We start from the raw sequence: 22,659 nt of genomic DNA, 5'->3' as shown, positions 1-22,659 counted from the left end.
AGAAAAACACCATTGTCTGGGTTAGACAGAAAAAAATACACAGACTGAGGGAAAAGCTGTTTCTGGTCTCTTTCCCTGGTTTTTCTGTCAGAGGGGACAGATCTGTTCATTTATCTGTTTCATTTCCAGATACAACTTAAGATTTACACACAATGTAATGATGCTTTCTCTGACAAGGATATGTCTCTGCATTAAATTTGATATTAAAAACACATAGCCCTGATTTATCGAGCCATAAAAAACATAACGATTTCCAGCTACTGGGATGTGGGTTTTTTTTTTGTTTTTTTTTAAAAGCAATTTTCTTGGTTCTGCGTGTTTAAGAATTAGATTTCAGGCTGTAAACGCGTCTGTAATCTGTTGAAAACTAACTGGTATAAAAAACTGAATGCAAAAACATAAAATAACTTTGTTAAAGCTATTTGGTTTATTGTCTTGGTTTATGCAAAACAAAGTAGGCACTTTCTGTGGTCACCCTCCAGATATCCAGAGCGCATAAACATGAAATAAGACAGAAATCTCATAAATGTGCAAAGGTTGAATATTGTTTGGTTTGCAGGGGTCTTAAATGTTGCCTCCAAATCTATCTAGAAAGAGAACCTTGCACACACAAAGTCCATCTGCCCTGTAAAACACAGCAGTGTCACTTCTACATTGCAGTTACTCAACACTGGCTTGTTTTCAGATACAACCGCAAACACACTGCACATTGTGGAAAAATTGCTGGGACAGATCCACTGAGATCAGAGTGGTACTCATCGTGAACACCCGCAGCCTCACTGGTGGGTTCTGAATTGTGTAAATCTTTAAGGATAAAAAATAAAGCCTACATTTCTTCCGGTTTAATCCGGAAACACTTTGTGAATGTGTGCAAAAAAATGCTTAAAAGGTGTATATATAAAATGTCTCTGATTGTTACATCAAAAGAAAAAAAATGTTAATTATATGGATCTACATAAAGTTTAGGCTGTGGTAGCTGCTCTGCTACAGTATATTTAGCTCAGGTAAGTTGGATGAGTCAAAGCAGAGGCCATGGCTTGGCTGTGTTCACTGTGCTCATTTGGGTGGTATAAGGAGACAGTTGGCAAACATAGCATGCCAGGTTTTGATCGTTCTGTTGGCACATCAAGACAGCACACGGGCTTGGTGGTCAGCGCCATCGTTTCACAGCAAGGAGAGTCCTAAATTTGGATTTCTGTCCTTTTCTAAAGTTCGTATAGGTTCCTTCACAGGTTAGGTTAGAACTCCTGTATCCCTAAAGGACAGTTTTAGTAAAAATACCAGAAGCACTGGTTTAATTTTGTATTAAAAAAGTACTTTGAAAAGAAAAGAATAAACCCTTGGGTTTTTAAGAAAGGGTTTAATATACTGAATCAAATTTGTTCCTGAAAGCTGAGGACTGAGTTAAGAGCCGTTGCATAAATTATTTATACACTTTTTCTGATGCCATAAAACTATTAAGTGTCCCTGTAGAGCGGCATTTGGCTGAGGTATCTAGTTTTTATTATGAAGAGTATCGAGAGACTTCTGGCAGAGATGGCTTGATTGTTGGCAGGGGAAAGCCAGCAGGGTTGGTCACAAGCTGACCATCTGCTTTATTCTGGATTTATTATTACTGCACCAACAGAAACAAACAGAGACAAAGCTACCACTTCATCAGGTCTACAGCAGTGCTATTAGGAGTTAAATAGACTGAAAAGCTAATCGCAACCACTGCAGATCAATCTGAATGATCGAATACAATTTGATTGCTGAACCTTACAGTGTATTGTTTTGGTATAATCTCATACAAATTCACAAAAATTGGCTTATGGCTTCCACATAAAGCTTTGTAAGTGAAATGTGACAACTCCTGTGTGAGTTTACTGCCTCACAGCTTTAAAGTTAAACGAGCTCCTGCAGAGCTGAAAATACAAATCTCCTCTTTCACCGTCATTCACTCTCCTCAGGGTTTTGTCGGCTTCATAATGTCTTACAGCTCACCTCCCTGGCTTTTAATAATTTCTTTTATTAAACTGTGAAAACAGGAATAAAATAACAAAATAAACAGATAATAAACAGGCAATGCCCACTTAATACAATGAAAATATAAATAATAAAATAATAAATACAAATGGCTCCAACTTAATGGCTCCAAACTGACTTATCTGGCTTGTCTAACTATGTACACCACAGTGACTCCGCCCCTTTCACCTTCTTTGCCCCAAGTGCTGTTTTGATGAGATTTTTTTTCCATTTGTTATTTAATGAAGGCAATCCCAACGACTGCATCTCCAGTGAGATACACTCATCACATACAGCAAATCATAGATCCATGGAGCAATAATCTGTGCAGTAATACTCACAACAACAATGAAAAAGCCACAAATCAATGTGTTCCTGAATCTGACTATTGACTGTGTGCTGACCTGCAAACATATACCAAACTCAATCTCGGAGTGAATTAGAGGGTTGTGATGCTGATGTATTGGAAGCAGAGTAGTTTAAACTGACATAAATATATTTTTATAAATAAGAACCTCTTCCTTAAAACACCAAATCAAATTTTTTCACTATGCTGGCTTTTTAGGTGTAAAACTAGTCATGGAGAGGTTCTCTTTCCCCAAATCACGACTATTACAGTTCAAACCATTAATCCTTTTCCACAGAAATAGCCAAATAGGTTCAGCCTAAACACTGCCATGTGAACTCTTCTTGAAATCCTAAAAGATGAAATGGAAACTTGCATAGTCACTGGAACATTTTTGTTTCAACTTTACTCTTCTCTTTTGAGACACAGAGTCCACACCCTGGTAGGAAGATCAGGGATGCCCTCGTTTCAGTGAAATTCAAACCAGTCACACGGAAAGGGAAGTCTGACTTCAGACTAATATTATTCAAACACACTTGCATTTTTCCAGAGGGAAAATATAAATGCATGCTTGTGTGTCACATGTGCGTACCTTGCTGTCCAGTTTTTTCATAGTAACGAGGTCCAGGGACTTGAGGGAGTGTCCTGTCGGGGCAATGAAATAAAGGCAGATGTGGATCCTGGTGTCGTGGTAGTTAAACAGCGAGCGTTTGATCTTCAGCTCTTCCTGGAGATAGTTTTCAAACTGAGTGTCAATGTAGTCAACAATGGGTTTGTAACTGTGGAGAGAGGAAGGGAGAAGAGAGAAACCGTTAGGATTTATGTCTGTGGGTCAAAGCTAAATATTTGTCTTCTTATTCATGCGCTGGTAATGAATATGAAAAGGGAAAGGGGACTTTTCACAGGGAAAGGAAAAGACACAGATATGTTTTCAGTAACTGTGTGATCTGATTCAATGCCAAGATCTCAGCTTAGAATTGCACAGCTTAGTGCTGCATGAAATTTGTGTTCAGCTTATGGAAGGTCCAATCAAAGAGGCTGCAGAAAACAACGCGTCCTCTCTATCACAGAGCTGTGACCGCTTTCGGAGCCTTTAAGTGTCACCAGTAAATCAGTGAAGGGCACGAACACAAAGTAACACATCGTCGTCTTTACAGCCTTTTCTCCTCGAGCATTTGCGAGAAAGGACAGGAGAGATGGGGAGTGCCTTTAATGCTACACCACTCGCTCACAGCTACTTGACTATACAGCTAAATGTCAGAAAATGTTACTTACATTGCATTAAAATAACACATTTCTGTTGGTTATTGCTCCAGTACAGTTGGTTTCTATAAGCTGTTTTCAATCTTTTAACCACAAAAGCCGGTGACCAGCCTCATTGGGATGTTTTGAATCACATTCACACCAGACTTGTTTATTTGAGTCTGCAGCTTTAACTCGTTTCATTTGGGAAGATGAGAAGAAAACCATTAGAAGGAAGCCACATGCTTAAATAAAAAACTAAGCGAACTGTTGGTTCATTAGTCATAGTAGATAACGTCACACAGTCATAGTCTGGTTCTCACATCAACACTTGTCATTTTCTGGCTATATATCTCTACAATTATGATCATCTACATATGAGATGTTCAGTAAATTTGTTTGTATTGAACAGATGTCTCCAGACGAATTCCTTCGTTTATCTCATGCTGTTATATTTGGACACTGCACAACCAACTCAAACACTGTATGTTTTTCTTGCTGTGGATAGTAGAAAGGCTTGAAAACAACTGCAACCAGTGTCAAACATCTTTAACACCTCCTGAATCCATATTCAGTCACATAGACTTCAAAGTGCCTCGGAGTGACCAAAATGCAACCCAGATGCTCATGTTTAACATGCGTCTGCAAAAGTAAAAGTGATAATGATGACATTTTGTCTTTAGAAAACAACGAACTCTGAGAAACAAGCCCAAAAAACAGGGCTACAAGGACATAGCTGTTTTGTTTCTTTTAGAATTAATAGGAAGCAGTTCCCTTGTGTGCTCTGGAAAGATGCAGTTTAACACTAAAGATGGAAAATCGTGACACAGTCCTGTTACGTTTAATCTAAGAGCTTGAATGTGATTTCTACAAACTCTCTGACCTAAAGCCAGTAATTCCAAGTTTTTCCCTGTTGACCATCACCATAGACTACTTCCATCTTTTCTAAACATGACAAATAACTGAAAATGACATCATCTTGTCCACTGTTCAACTCCGGATGTGCCACTTCACTGATGTTTTACAACTCAAAAGTGACACATAAGTAGAACAGGAAAAAAATGTATTCCATTCCCTCAGCTTGCAACATGTTTACAGTCATCTGTCCTCTCACTTCACATCCATCTTCAATCTTCTCTGAGGAATGCACAAACTGTGACCTTTTGAAGCTCTCTCAGTGTGCCGTTACACTCCGCTGCAGGCTCTGTCCTTCGCCATGTTGGTTTAAACGGTCTACAGAGAAAGCTGCTATCAAAGAGCGTGAGAGTGCTGCTTGCTGGCTAGGCCACAACAAGTACACTTCATTCCACAGCTGAATGTTAAAATAAACAAATCAACAATTTCCTCTTTATTTCTCCAACTTCCTTCAGTTTCAGCCTTCGGAGACACCATAAAAGATGCAGAAGTCTGGACTGACAGTGGTTTGTGTGTCTGGGTCAATCGTTTGCCTACGTAAGCATCTTTTCATTAAAAAATGCGTCAATGTCATTTTGGAGCTTGCCGATTTTTGGGGAAATACTTACAGGGAAATCTGCTTTTACAACAGACCAAAGGAAATCACAGTCAATTCGTTTTTTTTTACTTCTGCTTTTGGCTTATGGGATAATGCAGAGATATATTTGTGATCATCATTGTTAGTTTTTGTTGCTGGTTACCAAGCAGGTCTGGATACTTTGTGAGGCACTCTGGGCTGCGTGTATGTGCACTTAGCTCACCTATCCTCTTTGTTGATCTGATCGCCGAAGCCAACCGTGTCAACAATGGTCAGTTTGAGGCGGACGTTGGTTTCTTGCAGGTCGTATGTTCGAGGCCGCAGATACACGCCGTTCTGGTAATGGCTCGCCTCTTCATTCTCAAACATGGTGTTAAAGAGCGTGTTCATTAACGTCGACTTTCCGATACCAGTCTCCCCTGTGAACGGTCGGAAGCAGAGAGGGAGATGGAGAAAGAGAGAGTGCGTTAGCATCACTTGGGACTACTTCATCAGCTTTCAGACATCGATTTTTATTGCTGTAACAGAAGTGTAAGCCAGTGTATTACGTTCATGTCAAGAAATACAACACACTGCTGCTGTTTGTTATTTATCTTTGTAGCTAAACATGTCACTCAGTGCAAAGTAAATCAACACGAGGGCCAGAGGGACTCTGGAGAAATGTACAGTAGTTACACATTCTCTGTCCGATACTCACCTACACATAGGATGTTGAAACAAAAACCCTGCGTGACCGATTTGCTGACCAGCTGCTCAGGGAGGCTGTCAAACCCAACATGGCCACCCAAACTGAGGTTACGCTTCTCTTCATTCTACAGGACACACACACACAAAAAAAACATCAGAAGTGTGGCGGATGTCAGAAAAACACATGGCCGAGTCATTATTCAGAAGAGGATGGCACAGATACTGAAGCGCTCACATTCCAATGCGAGGAAACATCAAAGACCTTCATTCTGCACATGTAAAATCCATCACATTATGATTTAGGTAATCGGGGCCTGCAGTGAGGATGAGCTTCAAGAATAATCACTCAGAAGCACAAAGAAGAAAGACATGCTTTAACAGACAGAGGAAGGAAGTGATTATATTTGTATGGAAAATGGAATAAGGCACTTGAAAACATGCAAGATGCAAGTTAGCAGCTTGTTTTATAGAAAACCCCAATGTGAACATTTCAGAACTCCACCAGTCCACCTATTCTCCAAACAAGCTCATGATCAATTTATCAGTTATTACACACTATAATAGAAATATATCGTTAATAGTGGGATGATAACAGCAGGTACAGAAGAGGCACCCGGGCTGCCTTATCTGCAACACCTTCGTCAGGTTTGATCTGTGGGATCCCCTGCCACTTCAAGAGCAGCTGGGAGATTTAATCCCTCTACTTCGAACCTCCGCCCTGCTGGAGGTGCATTGTGCACCTCTAAAAAAAAGGAGCACCCACAGGGCATCCTTATGAGAAGGCTAAATCAGCTTAACTGACTCATCTCACCGTTTAGGATCACAGGGATATTTCAGCAGGTTGTATCAGTGATCTTGCTCTTTCAGTCGTTTCTTAAAGCTCATGACCATCGGTGACATAGATCGAACAGTAAATCGTGTGCTTTGACTTCTGATTAAATTCTCTCCCCACTGCTGAGGTGAAGTAAGATGCCCACAGATGTCCAAAAAAAACGGCCACGGAAGTATTTAACCTAAAACACAAAAGTTAGCAATGCACGACAAACTAAAAACCACCAGAAAAAAAAAACAACAACAACAAATCAGGAGGGTTGTAACCTTTTTTCACATTTGATCTAGCTCATTTAACCAATCTCAGCCAAAGAAGAGAGTTAAAGCTGTACAAGAGGGCCAGCACCTTGAGATGAATAGGGCCACCCGATCTCATCTGGCTGAGCCACGAAGGACTGCATACTTGAAAGCTGAAGTCACCAAGCACAGGCAGCTGAGAGCAGAGCACAGCCAACAATACAGAACTGAGAGGTGGAGGCAGGCTCCGAATACACAGAAGATGACTTTTAAACCTAACTGAACTGCATAATACAGGCTGGAAAGTAAGTGTGTGTGTGTGTGTGTGTGTGTGTGTGTGTGTGTGTGTGTGTGTGTGTGTGTGTGTGTGTGTGTGTGATGTTGTGGTGTGTGGTGTTGTGTGGGTTAGGTGAACGAGAAAACAGGGCTTAATGTGTCAGGCAACACAGCTGGAGTAATCCAACATGAGCTGAGATAGGCAATACTGAGCTGAGCTGCAGCACATTGAGGAGATTACTATACTACACTAACATGTGTTAAAAGTAATAAATATCCTATATGCATTGATAATATGAATATTATTTAAACAAAGACATCAATTTCACTGCAAACCCCACAACAACAGACAGAAACTCCCTTCATTACATATCGTTCTGAATTTATTAATGAACATTGTAATTATAAATGTGAAAGGAGCAATAACACAATAATTGTGCATTGTAATAGGTGCATGACAGACTGAATATATTAGTATGCTAAAACAAGGGATAAAGCCGGTTTCAGTTGTGTGCACTGTAGCTCCATAATCATCCTCGATTTCCAGTTCGAGCAGTTTATACAGCTCTTGTTCTTAAGTCTGAATACGTATATTGTAAGTCGCTTTGAAAGGAAAAAGCAATGAATAACTGCAACGTTTGCAGGAGTCGGTTTCAGGTTCACCGAGATGAATGAGAGGAAGAGGCTGTGGCCATTCTTTCTTTGTTATTCACTGTAAACTCAGACCTTGTCAAACAACATTAGTCGGCCTGCTAGTCAGCATTGGTAGTCAGCCTGCTGAATGAATGAAGCCGGGTAGAGATGTTCAGATAGAGCAGTGGTTCTTAACCTGGGTTCGATCGAACCCTAGGGGTTCGGTGAGTCGGTCTCAGGGGTTCGGCAGAGCCTCCGCCGTGACATGCACGGCTCATTTTGTGCACCAGTAAAAAACATATCTATGTCTTGAATTTGAAAAAAATCATATTTTATTTTTCACTAAAGAGGGGTTCAGTGAATGCGCATATGAAACTGGTGGGGTTCGGTACCTCCAAAAAGGTTAAGAACCACTGAGATAGAGGGAAGGGAGTAGACTATGATATTGTGCCTGTAAGCGAAACTAAACTCTGGATTCCTGAGTAGGTTTTAAAATAGGAGTTAAAAATTTACATAAGCCTGTATTTATCCAGGAAATTATAAATAAAGGCTTGCGTGCTGCTTTTCCATAAACACTTTTGTACTTTAAACTCTGAAAATGTGTACTTTAGTTTGTAAATGTACTTCTTCAAGCTCACAGTTCCTATTTAATACTTTTCTAGACATTTAGAGCATAGCTAAGCTTAAGGAGGGTTTTTTTTACTTGTAAACCTGCTTCTGTGGATATTCCTCCAAACTTACTAAACCACAATGGTGAAACAAAAATTCAGAAAAACAACAGGGATTCTGACTCACTCTAGATCATTTTGGGTTGACCTCCTACACTGAACCTAATCACGCTGTCAGTAGCGCATGATTTTTGTGTGTAAGTGAGTGACACATAAGAAGCAGATGGAGCCCGTGAACGGCTGCTGCAAAATGAGCGCCCAGGCCTGACCAAGAGTGTTATCTTTTAGGAGAAGACAGCACAGAACTGCAGACGTGGACACAAACTCCCCAAGCTGTCACTCGACTGGCTGAATGTGTAAGTGTATGCACTGGACTGACTGCAGGAGGAAGCACTCAGTTTCCTTAGTGCCCTTAGTGCAGTAAAACGGCTATCCAGCCATGTGCAAGTACTCCACTTTAAGTAAAAACTTAACGAATCAAAGAAGTCGGAAAAATAAAAATGGACTGCAATGACATTTCATTTCTCAAAAAGAAAAACAGTGCAGAAATAGCTCAGACAGAGAGTTGAGAGTTGATAAGAAACTCATTCATTGCAATGAGTGCAAGATGTTGCAGAACTAAATGTGTTAAATAAAGCACTTTAATTTCAGCTGCCAAAACACTGCACATTTTATTGTTAATATAGATTTATATTAGAGATTATAGATTTCACTCAAGCAAAGTGTGACGTACAGCCAAAAAAAAATAATATTATGTTAAACATTTTTCCATCTTTGGTATTTTTCAGGGAGGCATTAAAGGATTGCCTAGTTCACTATACATTCTTTTCACCCTATGTAATTCAAGCCAACTGGATTTCTTTAACAACATGACAAATCTAAAAATAAACCTGCCCGTTTTTTTTGCTTTCTGGTCCATTTAGATTTGATGTCGAGAACATAATAACACCCATCAGCAAATACAGGATGTATAACCAACAGACAAGAACCGTTAGGGAAACTATGAGGTATCTGACTGTCCACCCACCCACCCGAGCTAGCTCGGAAGAAGAGAAAAGCAGCGGCACAAAGTATGTCAGGAATGAAAAGCTTCTGGTTAACTGTCTCAGGGTGAAGAGACAACACAGTTCCCAGGCCACCAGGAAATGGTTGCACAGAAGAGGCCCCAGGTGGCTCCAAGTGGAATGAGCCACAAACAATATGGGCTAGGTCACAATGCTGCTCGCTTGAAACTAGCCAAGTTACTAAAGCCTTTTATTATTGTTGCAGATGAAAATCCGATGTGAAACAAAAAGAATGGCACAAGTAAAGGTAATGAAAGGTAATCAGTTTCAAGGTCCTCACCGTCACATCTGCATGGTCTACTGGGTCACCCAAAAAGAGTTGTGATACGTTTTTTTGTTTTTGTTTTTTTTTTTTAAATAAAACCTGTGCAAAAACTAAAAGAAAAGCTCTAATCTCAGTTTGTTCTGTAGTATGTGTATCCTGCACTGCAACCCTAAAGTCAGTGAAACATGTAACCATTTTCATTGTATATTCTGCCACATGTTTAGTTATGATTGTTTAAGCTACAAAATAATGAACCTCTGCACGGGATCACTTAATCAGGGACCGAAATACTGCTCGTCTGCCGCTCTTATCCAAGCTAGTTCTTTCTTTAGAAATGCAACTCGGTGCTACAAAGCTGTGGATATTCAGTGAATTTCTGGGCTCTAACCAAGCAAGCCGTGAGATCATTTTTTCAAACATTCTAATAAATATGTGATTCAGATCTGACCCGATATAAACTCAGGCAAAAACCAAGCTCGGTTTCATGTGCCCATCAGTCCACAGAAACACTCGGCCACCGGCCATCAGTCGGCCCCTCCCTCTCTAGCCATCTTCTTTTCAGCTGTCTTCCAGCCTTCTGGCCTACATCCCCGTCTGACTGGTGTCTGCAGCTTGTGTCTGCCTCAGTGAACCTCCACCTGACAGACAGCAGCAACCACACACAAACACACAGTTGCAGCTCGTGTTTGTGTGTTTGTGGGCAAGAAAACTTCACACATTACTACTACTACTTTAACATCTTGATGTAAAATTTGTTTAGATATAGTTTGTCTGTTAGCAAAGACAGAATTCATCCACTTGAATGTGGCATGAAATGAAATGACTTTTATTGTGATTCAAACTGTATATACTGTATTAAGCTTTTGCAGGTAATGAAAGTGCAAATGACATTTTGGGGGCTTCTTGTCACACTTTGGGTTTGATTTGACTTAGCATCTGTGAAGGGAGGAGACCACAGGACAGCCTCAGTGACAAACCCACGCACGCACACATTTATCACTCTTTAGCTGAAGTGGCTGCTGACTGGTGTTTCCTGTCCAATGTGTAAGTTCATGAAAGTGTAACTCTACTTTCAAACTGCCAGTACACAGTACTAACATGTCACACTTTTGAAATCAATAACGTACTTTATAAATTACGTTACAAATATTTTTGCATCTTATTCCACGTCAACAAGCATGAAATGCTGAGTGAGGTGTTTTTGCGTTACTGTCAGGTCGAACCACACCTACAGACTTCTGCTCCACCGGTTCTCAGCAGCTGCCCATGCTGGCAGCGATGTTGTAATGGTAAAAATGTTGACGGTTGAGATTTGAATGACGTGTGCCTCCTCTTGTCTTTTATGCTATTATAACCTGCCCCACGCTCATGAACATGCTTACATTACTACTGAGCCTCACCAGTAGTAACACCATCCATGCCGAACAGGAAAGACAAAAGGGAAAAAAAGGAGTGACAGATGGGAAGTTGAGACAGGAACCATTTTACGAGACAGATGGACAGCATACTTATCTTTATGGGGGTTCCTTACCATTAGAAAAGAAGAAAATATGTTTTTGTTTTTAACTTATCCTATCAGCTACAAAAGCAATGTTTTGTAGGTCAAAGGTAAAAGTGGAATAGATTGGATTAGCTTTACTCTCACCCATGCATGCTAAGTACAATATAAGCCTTCTTGTTTTAAGATCTTATACTAACTAGCAAACACGTTGTTGAATACTTCTGGTTGATACTTCAAAGTTGATTTAATTCAAAAATGTGGATCCTAGGGAAGAAAAACTCCAGGACGTAAAATATGTAATTTTCTTTGTGTGCTAATTTTGAATGAAGTAAGAGCTTGATTTGGCTAGTCATATAAAAGGAAAAGGAGCAACCAACTGCACAGTCCATAGTCCATACATAAATATGATTTTGACTTAAGAATTTACCTTAACGCAGTTTTCTCTTCTACCCTTCTTATTGGTATTTACTGATGAAACTGGAGGGACCCTACCTTCTGTTTTACCGTCCACTTTGCTAAAAATGGCCAAATCAGTTCTGGGTTAATGAGCTGATGGTTGACTTAATTTTAAAGAACACAAATATTCATCTGGAGCAAATTCCAAAGAGAAGAGCAAAAGTTTGATTTAGAAAACATGATGTTTGGAGATGATGCCAATTTGAATTTTTAAGGAATAAATATCACAATATTGATGTACTGGACATCATAACGTATACATGCAACAGCTACTTTTTGCTGCTCCCCTATTCACAAGGGATCTCCACAGCGGGTAGCTCCGCACGTTTAATTTGGCAGAGTTTTAACACCGGACATCCTTCCTGACACGAGCCCAAAGGCATTTGCGTTTCCTCCTGGGATGGAACTTGGGATCTTTCGCTTGTCCTGCGAATGTTTAAACCGCTACTCAAATACAATATGTGAGTTACACTAGAAAGGGAAAATAACTTCGCAGCAAAGTGGTTTACTAACCCGTTAGCATCTAAACACGAACACACTGCTCATCTCCACGCTGCCTGCTCAGCTGTGGTGTGCACCCTGCTCCATGTGCTGCAGGGTGCACAACTTAGCCAGAGAATCTTTTTCTACATCCAGACATATCAGCGTGCAGTTTCATATATCGGATCGGCTGTAGGTATGGGAGCGTGTCTAGCCGCCAGTCTATCCGGTTCAGCTGTTCATTGTGGACCACACTTTGTTACATTTCACTGATATCTAAAAAAATAACTGAGCTACATACATGGTAATCCTCATTCAGCCTATGCTGACATTATTTTGCAAATTTAACCTCAGTATATAAAGAATTGGGAGACAGATATTGACTCATCACAGCTGAGGCTGCAGCTTGGATGTCATGATTCATCCGATTCACCAGGTTTGACAAGCTCGCCCGAAGGCCGTTTAAGCCCCACAAGTTCTATATACAGCTTACAACGCTGATGGCGGTAAACTTGAGCCACACTTTGACCTAAACAATGTGATACAGGCGTGTTCCTTCTTGTTCCAGGATGTGTTTCATTAACAAATACATGTGCAACTAGAGCACCAGCTGTATGAAGACATTGTAAGCACAAGTTAAATAAGCTTTTAAAAGAGCAAGGACCTGCCTGCTCGCCTGCTTGAGTCCTTACTCCACATCTCTTGGCTTTAAGCACTTTATGGAGCTAATTTCATTTCACGCATGCAGTCCTCACGGGAGAGACAATACTCTTCAGGGTCAGTAAGCACCGTGCCTCCTGAATGTGCTCGGGCTTTTTTTTTTCTTTCTTTTTTTTTAATTGCATCCAAATTAAAATGAACATCATTATTTTTATGCTACGCACTTTAATGCAATCAATAATCGAGAACGACACACATTGTTAGGCAGTTGGCTTGTATTGATCACTTCATGTGGATCCGGCCTAGAAAGTTATCCCAGCGCTACAGGCTCCACCGGATGGGGCTGATGTGGAAAAACAATCCAACCAAGCACACATCTCTATCAATAGCTGGGTGTAATTAAACAGTACTCCCTTTACACAAACTGCCAGGCCAGCAGGTCAGTTTGTTCAATGTGGTCTCACTTAGTTCAGGATGTTAGACAGCTGCGTTGCTGCCAACGCCGGCCTGTTTCGCTGCATTCTCAGCATTTTTCTCATTAATCAATCCTCTAAATTTCGTATTCCAAATGAGACATTTTGGAAACTTCCACTGGGCTCTGAGCCCCCATTCCTGGATACCTTCCTAATTTAAGAAATGCGAGGAGTGCAATATCCTCTCTTTATTTCTGGATCCTCTCCTTTTCTTCGCAGACATGTGTTGCATCAATAAGTGGTAGGAGTGGCCGGGAGTGTGTCCTTAATCTCTTTATCCCTGCAAGTCAGCTCTGCTTACAGCCTAACACAGAGATCTTTTCAAGCATCTGCCAAAAAAGTTAATCACCTTCTCCCATTCATTTGCCACTTTACTACAACATCATCATCACCATTATTACTAACATCATTCATACACTCACCTATTCTTTGTCATGTGACTTTGTGGGAATTTACAGAGAATTTTCAGGTATGTTTTGCGACACTTCACTGTACCTACAGAGTCACACCTGAATGACAACATGGCATGTTACTATGGATGTAATCCAGGATGCATTCCACCCTCAACTGATACTACTCTGCCCAGCCTGCTACTGTGCCACTGTACAAAGCAGTATCATGAACTGACATACCCATGGCTGTAAACATAACATTTTGAGTCTAAGGAAGAAAAACACAAGTGTATTTATCACTCACCACTGCGATTAATACACCTAAAGGAGTCTTCAAGTGGTAATTTTATCCACTGGCTAGCCAGTGTACATGCCTTACTGTGATTCTCCATGGCGGTTGCAATGTTTGTTTCCTTAATTTCTAACAATCTCAACAGTAAATAGTTTAATGTTTCCATACGCTACACCCATATTTTCAGCAACGCGTCCACGCGTGTAAACGCAACCGAAGAGGAAAAAAATGCATTACACGGCACGACATTAAAAATAGTCAGCTACTGTAGCGTACTTAATTTCCCCATAACTGGGAAAAACACAGTCACCATCACCGAAATCACTCCCACCATCTCGCCTGAGCCCACAGTCCAGGCTCCAAAAGCGGGGGAGGCTTAGCTACATACATACCCACACATAGACAGCAGCTAACACACACTTTTACTAATCACAGCCAAGTGTGCCCGTAGCTGCACTTGCAATGTTTACTGCTCCTAGAAAACAGAGAGGAAAAAAAAACAAGGAGCCCCGGATAGCATTTGCTTACCGAAAACACGTCAACGTCCGTGGCAGCCATGGTGCGGAATGTATGGTGTTGGTGTGCTGAAGCAGACCGAGCAGAGGCGAAAGGGAGCAGCCCTTGTGTCTCCGTACTAGCCTGCTAAACTACTGACTGAGCTGAGCTGACAGTGATAGGAAGAGAGGGACACAAGGCGGAGAGGAGCTGCTGAACTGGGCAGGGAGGGCGCTAAGCTAGGTGACGAGAGGACTCCCTGCTACTTCGGTTCTGCTTCGCTCAGACACGCTACAGTTTTTCATTTGCTTTTAAAACGGTACTAGTGTAAAAGAACAACAGTTATTTTTTTATTTTTTATAAACTGATTTATATATATAAGCGAAAGGGTGAGAGAGTCGGTACTTAACGGCTGTTTGACGGAGCACTGTTTGCGCATGCGTACGCACATTCCACATTTTTATACATTTTTGCTGTTTTCACATAAAGAAAGCTATTTTTAAGTAGCTTTTCATTATATTGATTATCAAAGTGAACTACAAAAGATGTTTGCTATGTAGTTTTTATTAAGCACTAAAGAGTTTCCAGGCGATATAAGAATAAATATTTATACCTAAGTTAAAGTCGAGCGTGAACTATCCCAAGTATAGTTGACATCTTTGGTTGTGACATATACTTTTTCAATATGGCCAGCTTTCTCAATCGCTGCAGGAATGTCATGTTGCACATTCTGCAAGCCAGGACAGGAGCGAGCAGCAGAAATATGTGTCAGTCAGAGATGGATATCATTTTTAAAAAAATACCTAATCATTTGGATGCCAGTCAAAACATGGCATTCATATTAAAATTAAGCTAATTAGGTCAGAGATTGAGTTTACTAGAATGCAGATCAGCCAATCAGAGAGTTGGAGCAATCCGTCACGTGATGTCGCGATTTTCAACATTTTTCTGTGTTATCTGTCACGCAAAAAAAATAGAATTTGTATCTTGTATGTGTGTATACCAAACTGGCTTTATTCCAGATAAATGAATGGTATTACTATCATGAGTAAGAGCAGTGGTTAAGTTATAAGATACCGTTGCAATAATTAAGATTTCCAAAGAACTAAGTGGCAAACCTCCAGTACTCAAAAGTCAAGCTCGCACATGCCACAAACTGCAGTTCTTCTAATGTCCACTTGCAGCCTGCTCGATGAGTAAGTCAGTCTGTATTAATTACAATGTTGATGTTAAAGTGCCCAACTTTATCAGGAGAAATAGAAGGAAGGTCAGAAAGAGTTGCACTGTGTCTTTGAGGATCTCAAGAGCACATACTGGAAGAATTAAAAGAAGTTAAAGTGACTAAGCGGCATTTTAAAAGGCTGGTACGAAAAGGCTTTTGGCCTCTATGGATAGTGCCCCCCTTCATTGGGGAGATGCATAACTCATCCATGTGGATACTGGAGTTGGGTGTGTGGCTGTCTGATTGACAGGCACAGTCTGCCGTGATAGTGATGTGTTGTATGGCCATGTTGGTGGTGTTCCTGCATCATTATAATAATGTTGGTCCACAATGCTGATGTGATGTCATAGCTTGATGACTGTGATGAGAAAGGACAAAAAAATCCATTTGTTTATATAAAAATCTCTTCTGAAACAAATGTTAAGCATTTCAAGTGTTTTCCGTATTAATTAATGCAATTAAATAATAAAGTTAGGTTTGCTGTTAGCCACATTTAGGTTCCTCATCCTGGTTTGCTTGGGATAGTTTTTCATTGCTTTAGTTAACTTCTTGGTTAATGCTAACTGAATGCTCACACAACATGACTGACCAGTTGTAATGTTTATTCTGGAACAACATTATGATGAAGATATAAGATATATAAGATAGGAACAAAACTAACCTGGCGATATCAAATCGTATGTGGTGAAATTATCTGACAAATACTATGGCTCGCTGCGAGGTACAGACTATCAAAGAAGTCTTTGGTTTAGTTTTGTGGAGTAAAATTGCAGCAATTTATTAGCCCAATGCAGTCAACAAGATAGGATGGCCACAACAGCCACAACAATGATGCTTCCAATCAGATGGGTGAGGTCACGTTGCTATGTCCATCTTTTATTTACAGTCAGTGATGGTAACAGATTATATAACCTATATGACATTTTCAAAATACAAAAAAGAAATAATGAGCCCACATTTCATTATAAAATATATGTAACTAGATTGTAACCACAACGATTTATTAATTTATTTATTTATTATTTTAATCTTTAAATTCCATTGTCACCATTGTTTACAACTTATTTTGTTTGTTTGCTTTTCTTGAAAAGGGGGAAATTACTTTTTTTAATGTGGCTGCATTAGTTTGTATATTATTATTATTTATTTATTACTTTATTATCATTATTATGATTAATATTATTTAAAGTGTAATATTTTCAATGTTTCAGTGTTGAAGTATAATCCTTATTACAAACATTTCATGTTTGTGAGTACAGTACCTACATTTCAACACCTCATGTGAGCCTAATCCAACATTTTTAGCCTAATTACCAAATATTTTCTCCTTATCATTTATATGTACTTGTAGCCTATGAATAGGAACAAAGTGATGCTTTTTGTTTTATTTTACTGAGGTCTACTTTGTTGATTTACCGAAATTTTTGAGCATAAGAATGTTGAACTACTTTGCTCATAGTAAAATATGTACATACATTATTCAAATTGTCCACGTCCTCACTTTCCCCGGAAAGAGCCTCCTCCAGGTGTGGGGAGGAGAGGGAGCGTCCAGGTAAAGCGGTCTGTACCGTCACACGGATAAAGGTGTAACACACCGCGCAGCTGTAAGGAGCTTTCGCTTTTTTCTTTTACAGCTTTAATAATGATTTTGACACAAGAATCCATTCTGTCTTTGCTGGTAGCGGAGGGTGGAAGAGTGAAGAAATCCGACCTGGTTGATAAGTTCAGAGAGTCGGTGGACACCGCGGATCCCGAAGAAAGAGAACGGAATAGGGAGCTTTTCAAGACTTTTGTCAACAATGTAGCGTTTGTGAAAGAAATCGACGGCGAACGGTATGTTGTCCTGCGGAAAACCTATCAGCATTTGTTGGAAGGTCCAAAGATCCATGTGGAAAAGCCTGAAAATGAAAAGATCCCGCTGACAGGTGAGCAGCAGCGCCCACCTGCGCAGGCTGGAAGCTCTGAGGATCAGGGAGGTGTTCAATCAGCTGTTACTGAACCTGATCAGGAAGAGGCAAGTGAAAGTAGTGACCATCCCACAGAACTGCTTTCTCCCATACAGATGGCACTGCAAAGGAGTAAATTTGCAAGTGTACGACTTAAAAGGTCGCTGAATGTTGATGTCCAGCTGCAGGATAGAAAGGGAATTAACTGCTCAAATGCGCCTGTAAAGACCAAGCCATATGCCTTGCCTCTGAGGATGCCCCCCAGCGCCACTAAAGTGGAGATCCACAAACTTAAGCCTGACCCAGATGAACCCGAAGAACATCCAAAAACGGATGCTTTCAGGGACAAGAGAAACAAACTTAAGCCTGACCCAGATGAACCTGAAGAACACCCAAAAACAGATGCTTTCAGGGACAAGAGAAACAAACTTAAGCCTGACCCAGATGAACCCGAAGAACACCCAAAAACGGATGCTTTCAGGGACAAGAGAAGGATGCCTTCGGCGGAGAGCAGCACCGGCTCACCCCAACTAAGGAGGGCAGCGAAGAGCACCAAGGCATCAGAGGAGCACAAAGACACCAGGATTCCCTCTATGTTTCCCCTGGAGCACTCAGAGCATCAGTGGCTCGTCAATTGTGCCGCCGGCCACTGGAGCCAGGCTTACGGCCTGCTGCTCAGAGACAACCAGCTGGCCGAGAAGAAGGACTTCATGTCAGGGTTCACTGCTCTGCACTGGGCAGCCAAAACTGGGAACAGCGACATGCTTGTGAAGATTATCGAAAAAGCCAGGCAAGGAGGGGTTCACGTTGACATCAATGCAAAAACACACGGGGGTTACACTCCTTTGCACATTGCTGCATTGCATGACAAGCAATATATCATTGGCATACTGGTGAAGGAGTACGAAGCCAACATAAGCATCAGGGACAACTATGGCAAGAAGGCCTGCCACTATCTCCACAAAGACGTTTCTGAGTCTGTGAGAGAGATGCTTTGTAAGCCCAAACCCCAGCCGGCAGAGGACAGGGCCCTGCATGAGAAAGAGGAGCTGGATTTGTTCCCGGATCTCTCCAAGGGCCTGCATTCAATAAGCCGCCTCTTTCAACCAAACGTGACAGGCCACAAAAAGAAGCACAAGCAGCGGCCGGGCCTGTACTCCCTGAACAACGACCCCATCGAAGAGGGAGAAGACAGCGGCACCGGCTTCAGGCACAGGCCCATGTCAGATGTTTTTATGTGAAAGCAAAGCTCTTCCCTGACGGAAAACACACCAATGACCTTAAAAGGATTTGGTTAATGCTCTCTTTTTTTATTTTTAGCCTACTTTCTGCAGTTATTATTGGAGATAATGATACAAAAAACATGTGGAGGGATTCTATAGAAACACAATTTAAGTGGTTAAGATCAAAGAGAAAAGATTTAAAAAACCTCGAGGTCAGCAGACGCTGTGTGTGACTTTACCTGCATGAGGTGAATGTCAGACAATGGTGGCTCCTGTGAGTCGTCTTATTACTCACACAAGTGTGGGCTTTTGTAGGTGTGGCCCCTTTAGTCTGTCTGTTTTCAATTGAACTGAGCTTTAAAGTTGTACAGAGAATTTTCTACTGAGTCATTTCAATTAAGACCAAAGCATCATCACCTGAGAGGAATCTGCGTGTTCAGCAAACTGGTATTAAGGACTAATGTATAATATCACAGCATTACAGTCACAGGAGTTAGCATGTGGAACAATTGTACAGACAAAGTGGAAAAAAATAGTACATCACTACATAACTTCACAGACCAGCTGAAAAACAACAAACTGAATGAATATAGGAAATGTTCCTCTCGGTGATTGAGTTGTTTCATTGTGTTCTTATGAAGCCTTGTCTTCATTTTTGTTGTTTAAGGTGAGAATAACCCTCTTTTTTTGTAAAAAAGGAGTAGGTCTCAATAAGTGTTTAACTTCTAAATACACCCGTTGAGGTGTAGTATGTATATAGTATGTAAAATTTAAGATGATTTCATATTGTGTTTATATATCACACATGGAGTGTTAGGATGGTTTCCTTGTTTTTTCTTCTGTTTATGTTTTTTATATGAATACTATAGCCAGAATTAACTAAACTAAAATAAATGTAGTGGTTCAGACCAGTTTTCCAGTTCATGCCTTTAAAAAAATTAAGGTGTCTGTTTATGTAATCGAGCTTCCATGTCCGATAAGTCGTGCCATGAATTCTCTTCCACTGTGATGTCGAACGGGCTGTTTTTCTTTTAACCGCAGACTTTAATCTGGTTGATCTTTTTTTGTTTTTGTCAAAGTACCCGTTCTTATTCTTCTTTTGATTTCAAGCTAAAGCGTACATACTGACAGGAAGTGAATGCAGAATAAAGACATTCTGTTACTCATTTACTGAGATCAAGACTTGACTTGCTCTGTGTTTTCATTTATGAGCAAGAAATGCAGTGCAGTGATCTCACAAAGCAGGCATGCGCAAACAGGAAAAAAAAACGAGGAGGTGTTAATTTATAGGGGAATTAAACTTCCAGTAGAGAAAAATATAATTGTTTTGGAAAGAAGAGACTTAAATATTTGTGCCTCTGAGGGCAGGTTTAGAAGACTAAGCTATTCACTGCTTCACTTTAAAATAGATTAATTATTAAAGGCTGTAAAGCATTAAAAAATTCCCCCGAAGGAAGCCGACTCTGGATTTCACTGTAACATAATCAAATTTACAACAAAAAAAAAAGGGGGGGGGTACAACTTGTATCATTCATTAAGGCCGCACAGGTGCTCCATAAATCATTAATGCCCCTGTATTTGCCAAGTAATTCTCCAGGCTTGGCTACATCTCCTGACTTGTCGAGACAGCTGTGATTAAGCCAGGTAAGCATCTGGCATTGAATGTGCGTGGCTGAAAGATCAGAACGAGCTTTGCATACACTTAACTCAGTGTGTGCTGAAAACTGGAGGTAAACGAGAGGCAGGAGAGAGCGGGAAGAAATAGCAACATTTAGAAATAGTAGGCCAGCTCACTATCCCGCCGTTCGCCTGCCCTTGACTCGTCTCCCTCTGCTTCTTGCGTGTCTCGTTATGTCACTTTCCCAGAAGCGTACATTGTTTGTACGTCAAGATGATGTTTCATCTCAGAGCCTCTGGGCTTTATTAAGCAAATGTTCTTTTCTGTGGCTGCTGCGGGGAGGAAAGCCAACATGGGTTCAGAGAGCTAGGAGAGTCAGCACATAGAGCTGCTGTCAAACTGTTAATGCACATAAACATATGAGTGTTTAAGGATTAAACTGTACCATAGAGAGCAATCAGAGCAATCCATAATTAAATGTTGTCCTAGTAATGTTATTCTGCTACAAGCCTAAAAGTGCACTACTGTAGCAAACCATAAAGGAAAAAAAAGCACTATCTGACAGCAACTTCGTAACGGAAATCCTGTTCAAATCCTTGTTAACTTTTTACATGTTTTTAATGTAAACAAGCATTAACACAAATGTCTAATTAGCCAATCATTTGGCTGCAATTCAGTGTTTTTAGGCATGTAGACACGGTTCAAGAGGACCTGCCAAGGTTCAAACGGAGCATCAGAATGGAGAAGAAAGGTGATTTATGTGAGTGACTTTGAACAAAGCATGGTTATGGATGTTTCAAGTATTAAAAAAAACTCCTGATCTTCTGGTATTTTTGCCACACTACCATGTTTATGGAGAATGGCAATGGAAAAAAAGAGAAAACATCCAGTGAGCAGCAGTTCTCTGGGTGAAAATATCTCACTGATGCCAGAAGTCAGAGGGGAATGGCCAGACTGCTTCAAGCTGATGAGAAGGAAACAGTAACTGAAATGACCACTCTTAAGAACCAAAGTATGCAGGAGAGCATCTCTGAAAGCACGACATGTCAAACATCAAAGCAGAAGAGCACACTGTGTGACGCTTTTTCAGATAAGAACAGGAAACTTATCTACAATGCGTGTGGGCTCACCAAAACTAGATAATAAGATCAGTGTAAACAGCATGAAAGCATGGATCCATCCTGCCTTGTATCAGCAGTTGAGACTGCTGGTGGTAATGATGTAATGGTGCAGGAGATATTTTCTTGGCACACTTTGGGCCTCTTAGAAACTACCACATTTCTTTAAGCTAGCTTTAATAGGTTATCAATGTGTTATTAAATGTCAAAAAATTCAAATAATCTCAAACTGGTTTGATGAACATGACAACGACTTGACTGTACTGGTGTCCACTCACTAGATTTCAATCCAACAGAGCACCTGTGAGGTGTGGCAGATCAGGAAATTCACATCATAGATGTGCAGCTGTTAAATCTGCAGTAAGTATGTGATGCTATTGTGTCAACATAAACCAAAATCTGTGAGCAATGTTTCCAGCACCTTGTTGAATCTGTGCCATGGAGACCAAGGCAGCTCTAAAGGCAAATAGGGAGTCCAGCCTAGTTCTAGTAGGTGTATTGCACACAACCCACATTTCTAATGTCTGTAATTTTAGCAGTAAATTTAATAAAACAACACAATTCAGTCTGTCAGTCTGCCCCAGGGCAGCTGTGGCTACAACTGTAGCTTGCCTCCACCAGTGTGTGAATGTGAGAGTGAATGAATACTGGAATTGTACAGCGCTTTGAAGTTCTCAAAAAGCGCTATATAAATGCAATCCATTATTATTATTATTATTATTACAAATGACGCCTGCCAACACCCCCCTTAGTCACATAAAGTGTACATTTATTTCTCTGCATTATGTAATGACTCCTAACAATGTAAGGCAGTGCACCACGGCAGTCTTGCAATATTTATTATGGCCCATAATGTTTGACTTTTTTTCATTGCATTGTTGGAAATGTGTAAATCCTGGTAAAATCATAGTTATGTAACATTATGCTGAGAGCTGTCTGTAAGGTGCTCTGTAGATCGAACCACCTCTCAGCAGTCCAGTAATACTGACCTCAATGCTAAAACATATAAATGAATGAACACCTCTGTGACGGTGTCAA

At 40.5% G+C, this 22,659-nt stretch overlaps 2 protein-coding genes across 3 annotated transcripts in view; one reads left to right on the top strand and one right to left on the bottom strand.

The window, feature by feature from the left end:
• Window positions 1–14,880, bottom strand: part of sept8a (septin 8a) — a 40,219-nt gene extending 25,339 nt beyond the window's left edge. The window contains exons 1-4 of one of the 2 annotated variants that reach the window (XM_005944240.3): window positions 14,528–14,880; window positions 5,782–5,896; window positions 5,308–5,503; window positions 2,943–3,129 (exon numbers count right to left, since the gene is read on the bottom strand). In XM_005944240.3, coding sequence (XP_005944302.2) covers window positions 2,943–3,129; window positions 5,308–5,503; window positions 5,782–5,896; window positions 14,528–14,557 — 528 coding nt within the window. In that variant the 5' untranslated portion in view covers window positions 14,558–14,880. The remainder of the gene's footprint in view (window positions 1–2,942; window positions 3,130–5,307; window positions 5,504–5,781; window positions 5,897–14,527) is intronic. The other variant, XM_042212822.1, reaches the window with a different exon arrangement.
• A 2,278-nt stretch (window positions 14,881–17,158) lies between these two features.
• On the top strand, window positions 17,159–20,065 carry sowahab (sosondowah ankyrin repeat domain family member Ab). Its single transcript, XM_014340707.2, has one exon. The coding sequence runs from the start codon at window positions 17,359–17,361 to the stop codon at window positions 18,901–18,903; it is 1,545 nt and encodes a 514-aa protein (XP_014196193.1). The 5' UTR covers window positions 17,159–17,358; the 3' UTR covers window positions 18,904–20,065.
• Window positions 20,066–22,659: the final 2,594 nt, after the last annotated feature.

This window comes from Haplochromis burtoni, unplaced genomic scaffold (genome assembly GCF_018398535.1).
Source record: "Haplochromis burtoni strain Fernald_Lab_line unplaced genomic scaffold, NCSU_Asbu1 Contig_395, whole genome shotgun sequence".
Classification (NCBI taxonomy): Eukaryota; Metazoa; Chordata; class Actinopteri; order Cichliformes; family Cichlidae; genus Haplochromis; species Haplochromis burtoni.
Note: the sequence above shows the minus strand (reverse complement) of the source record. Positions and strands in the feature narration are given on the sequence as shown.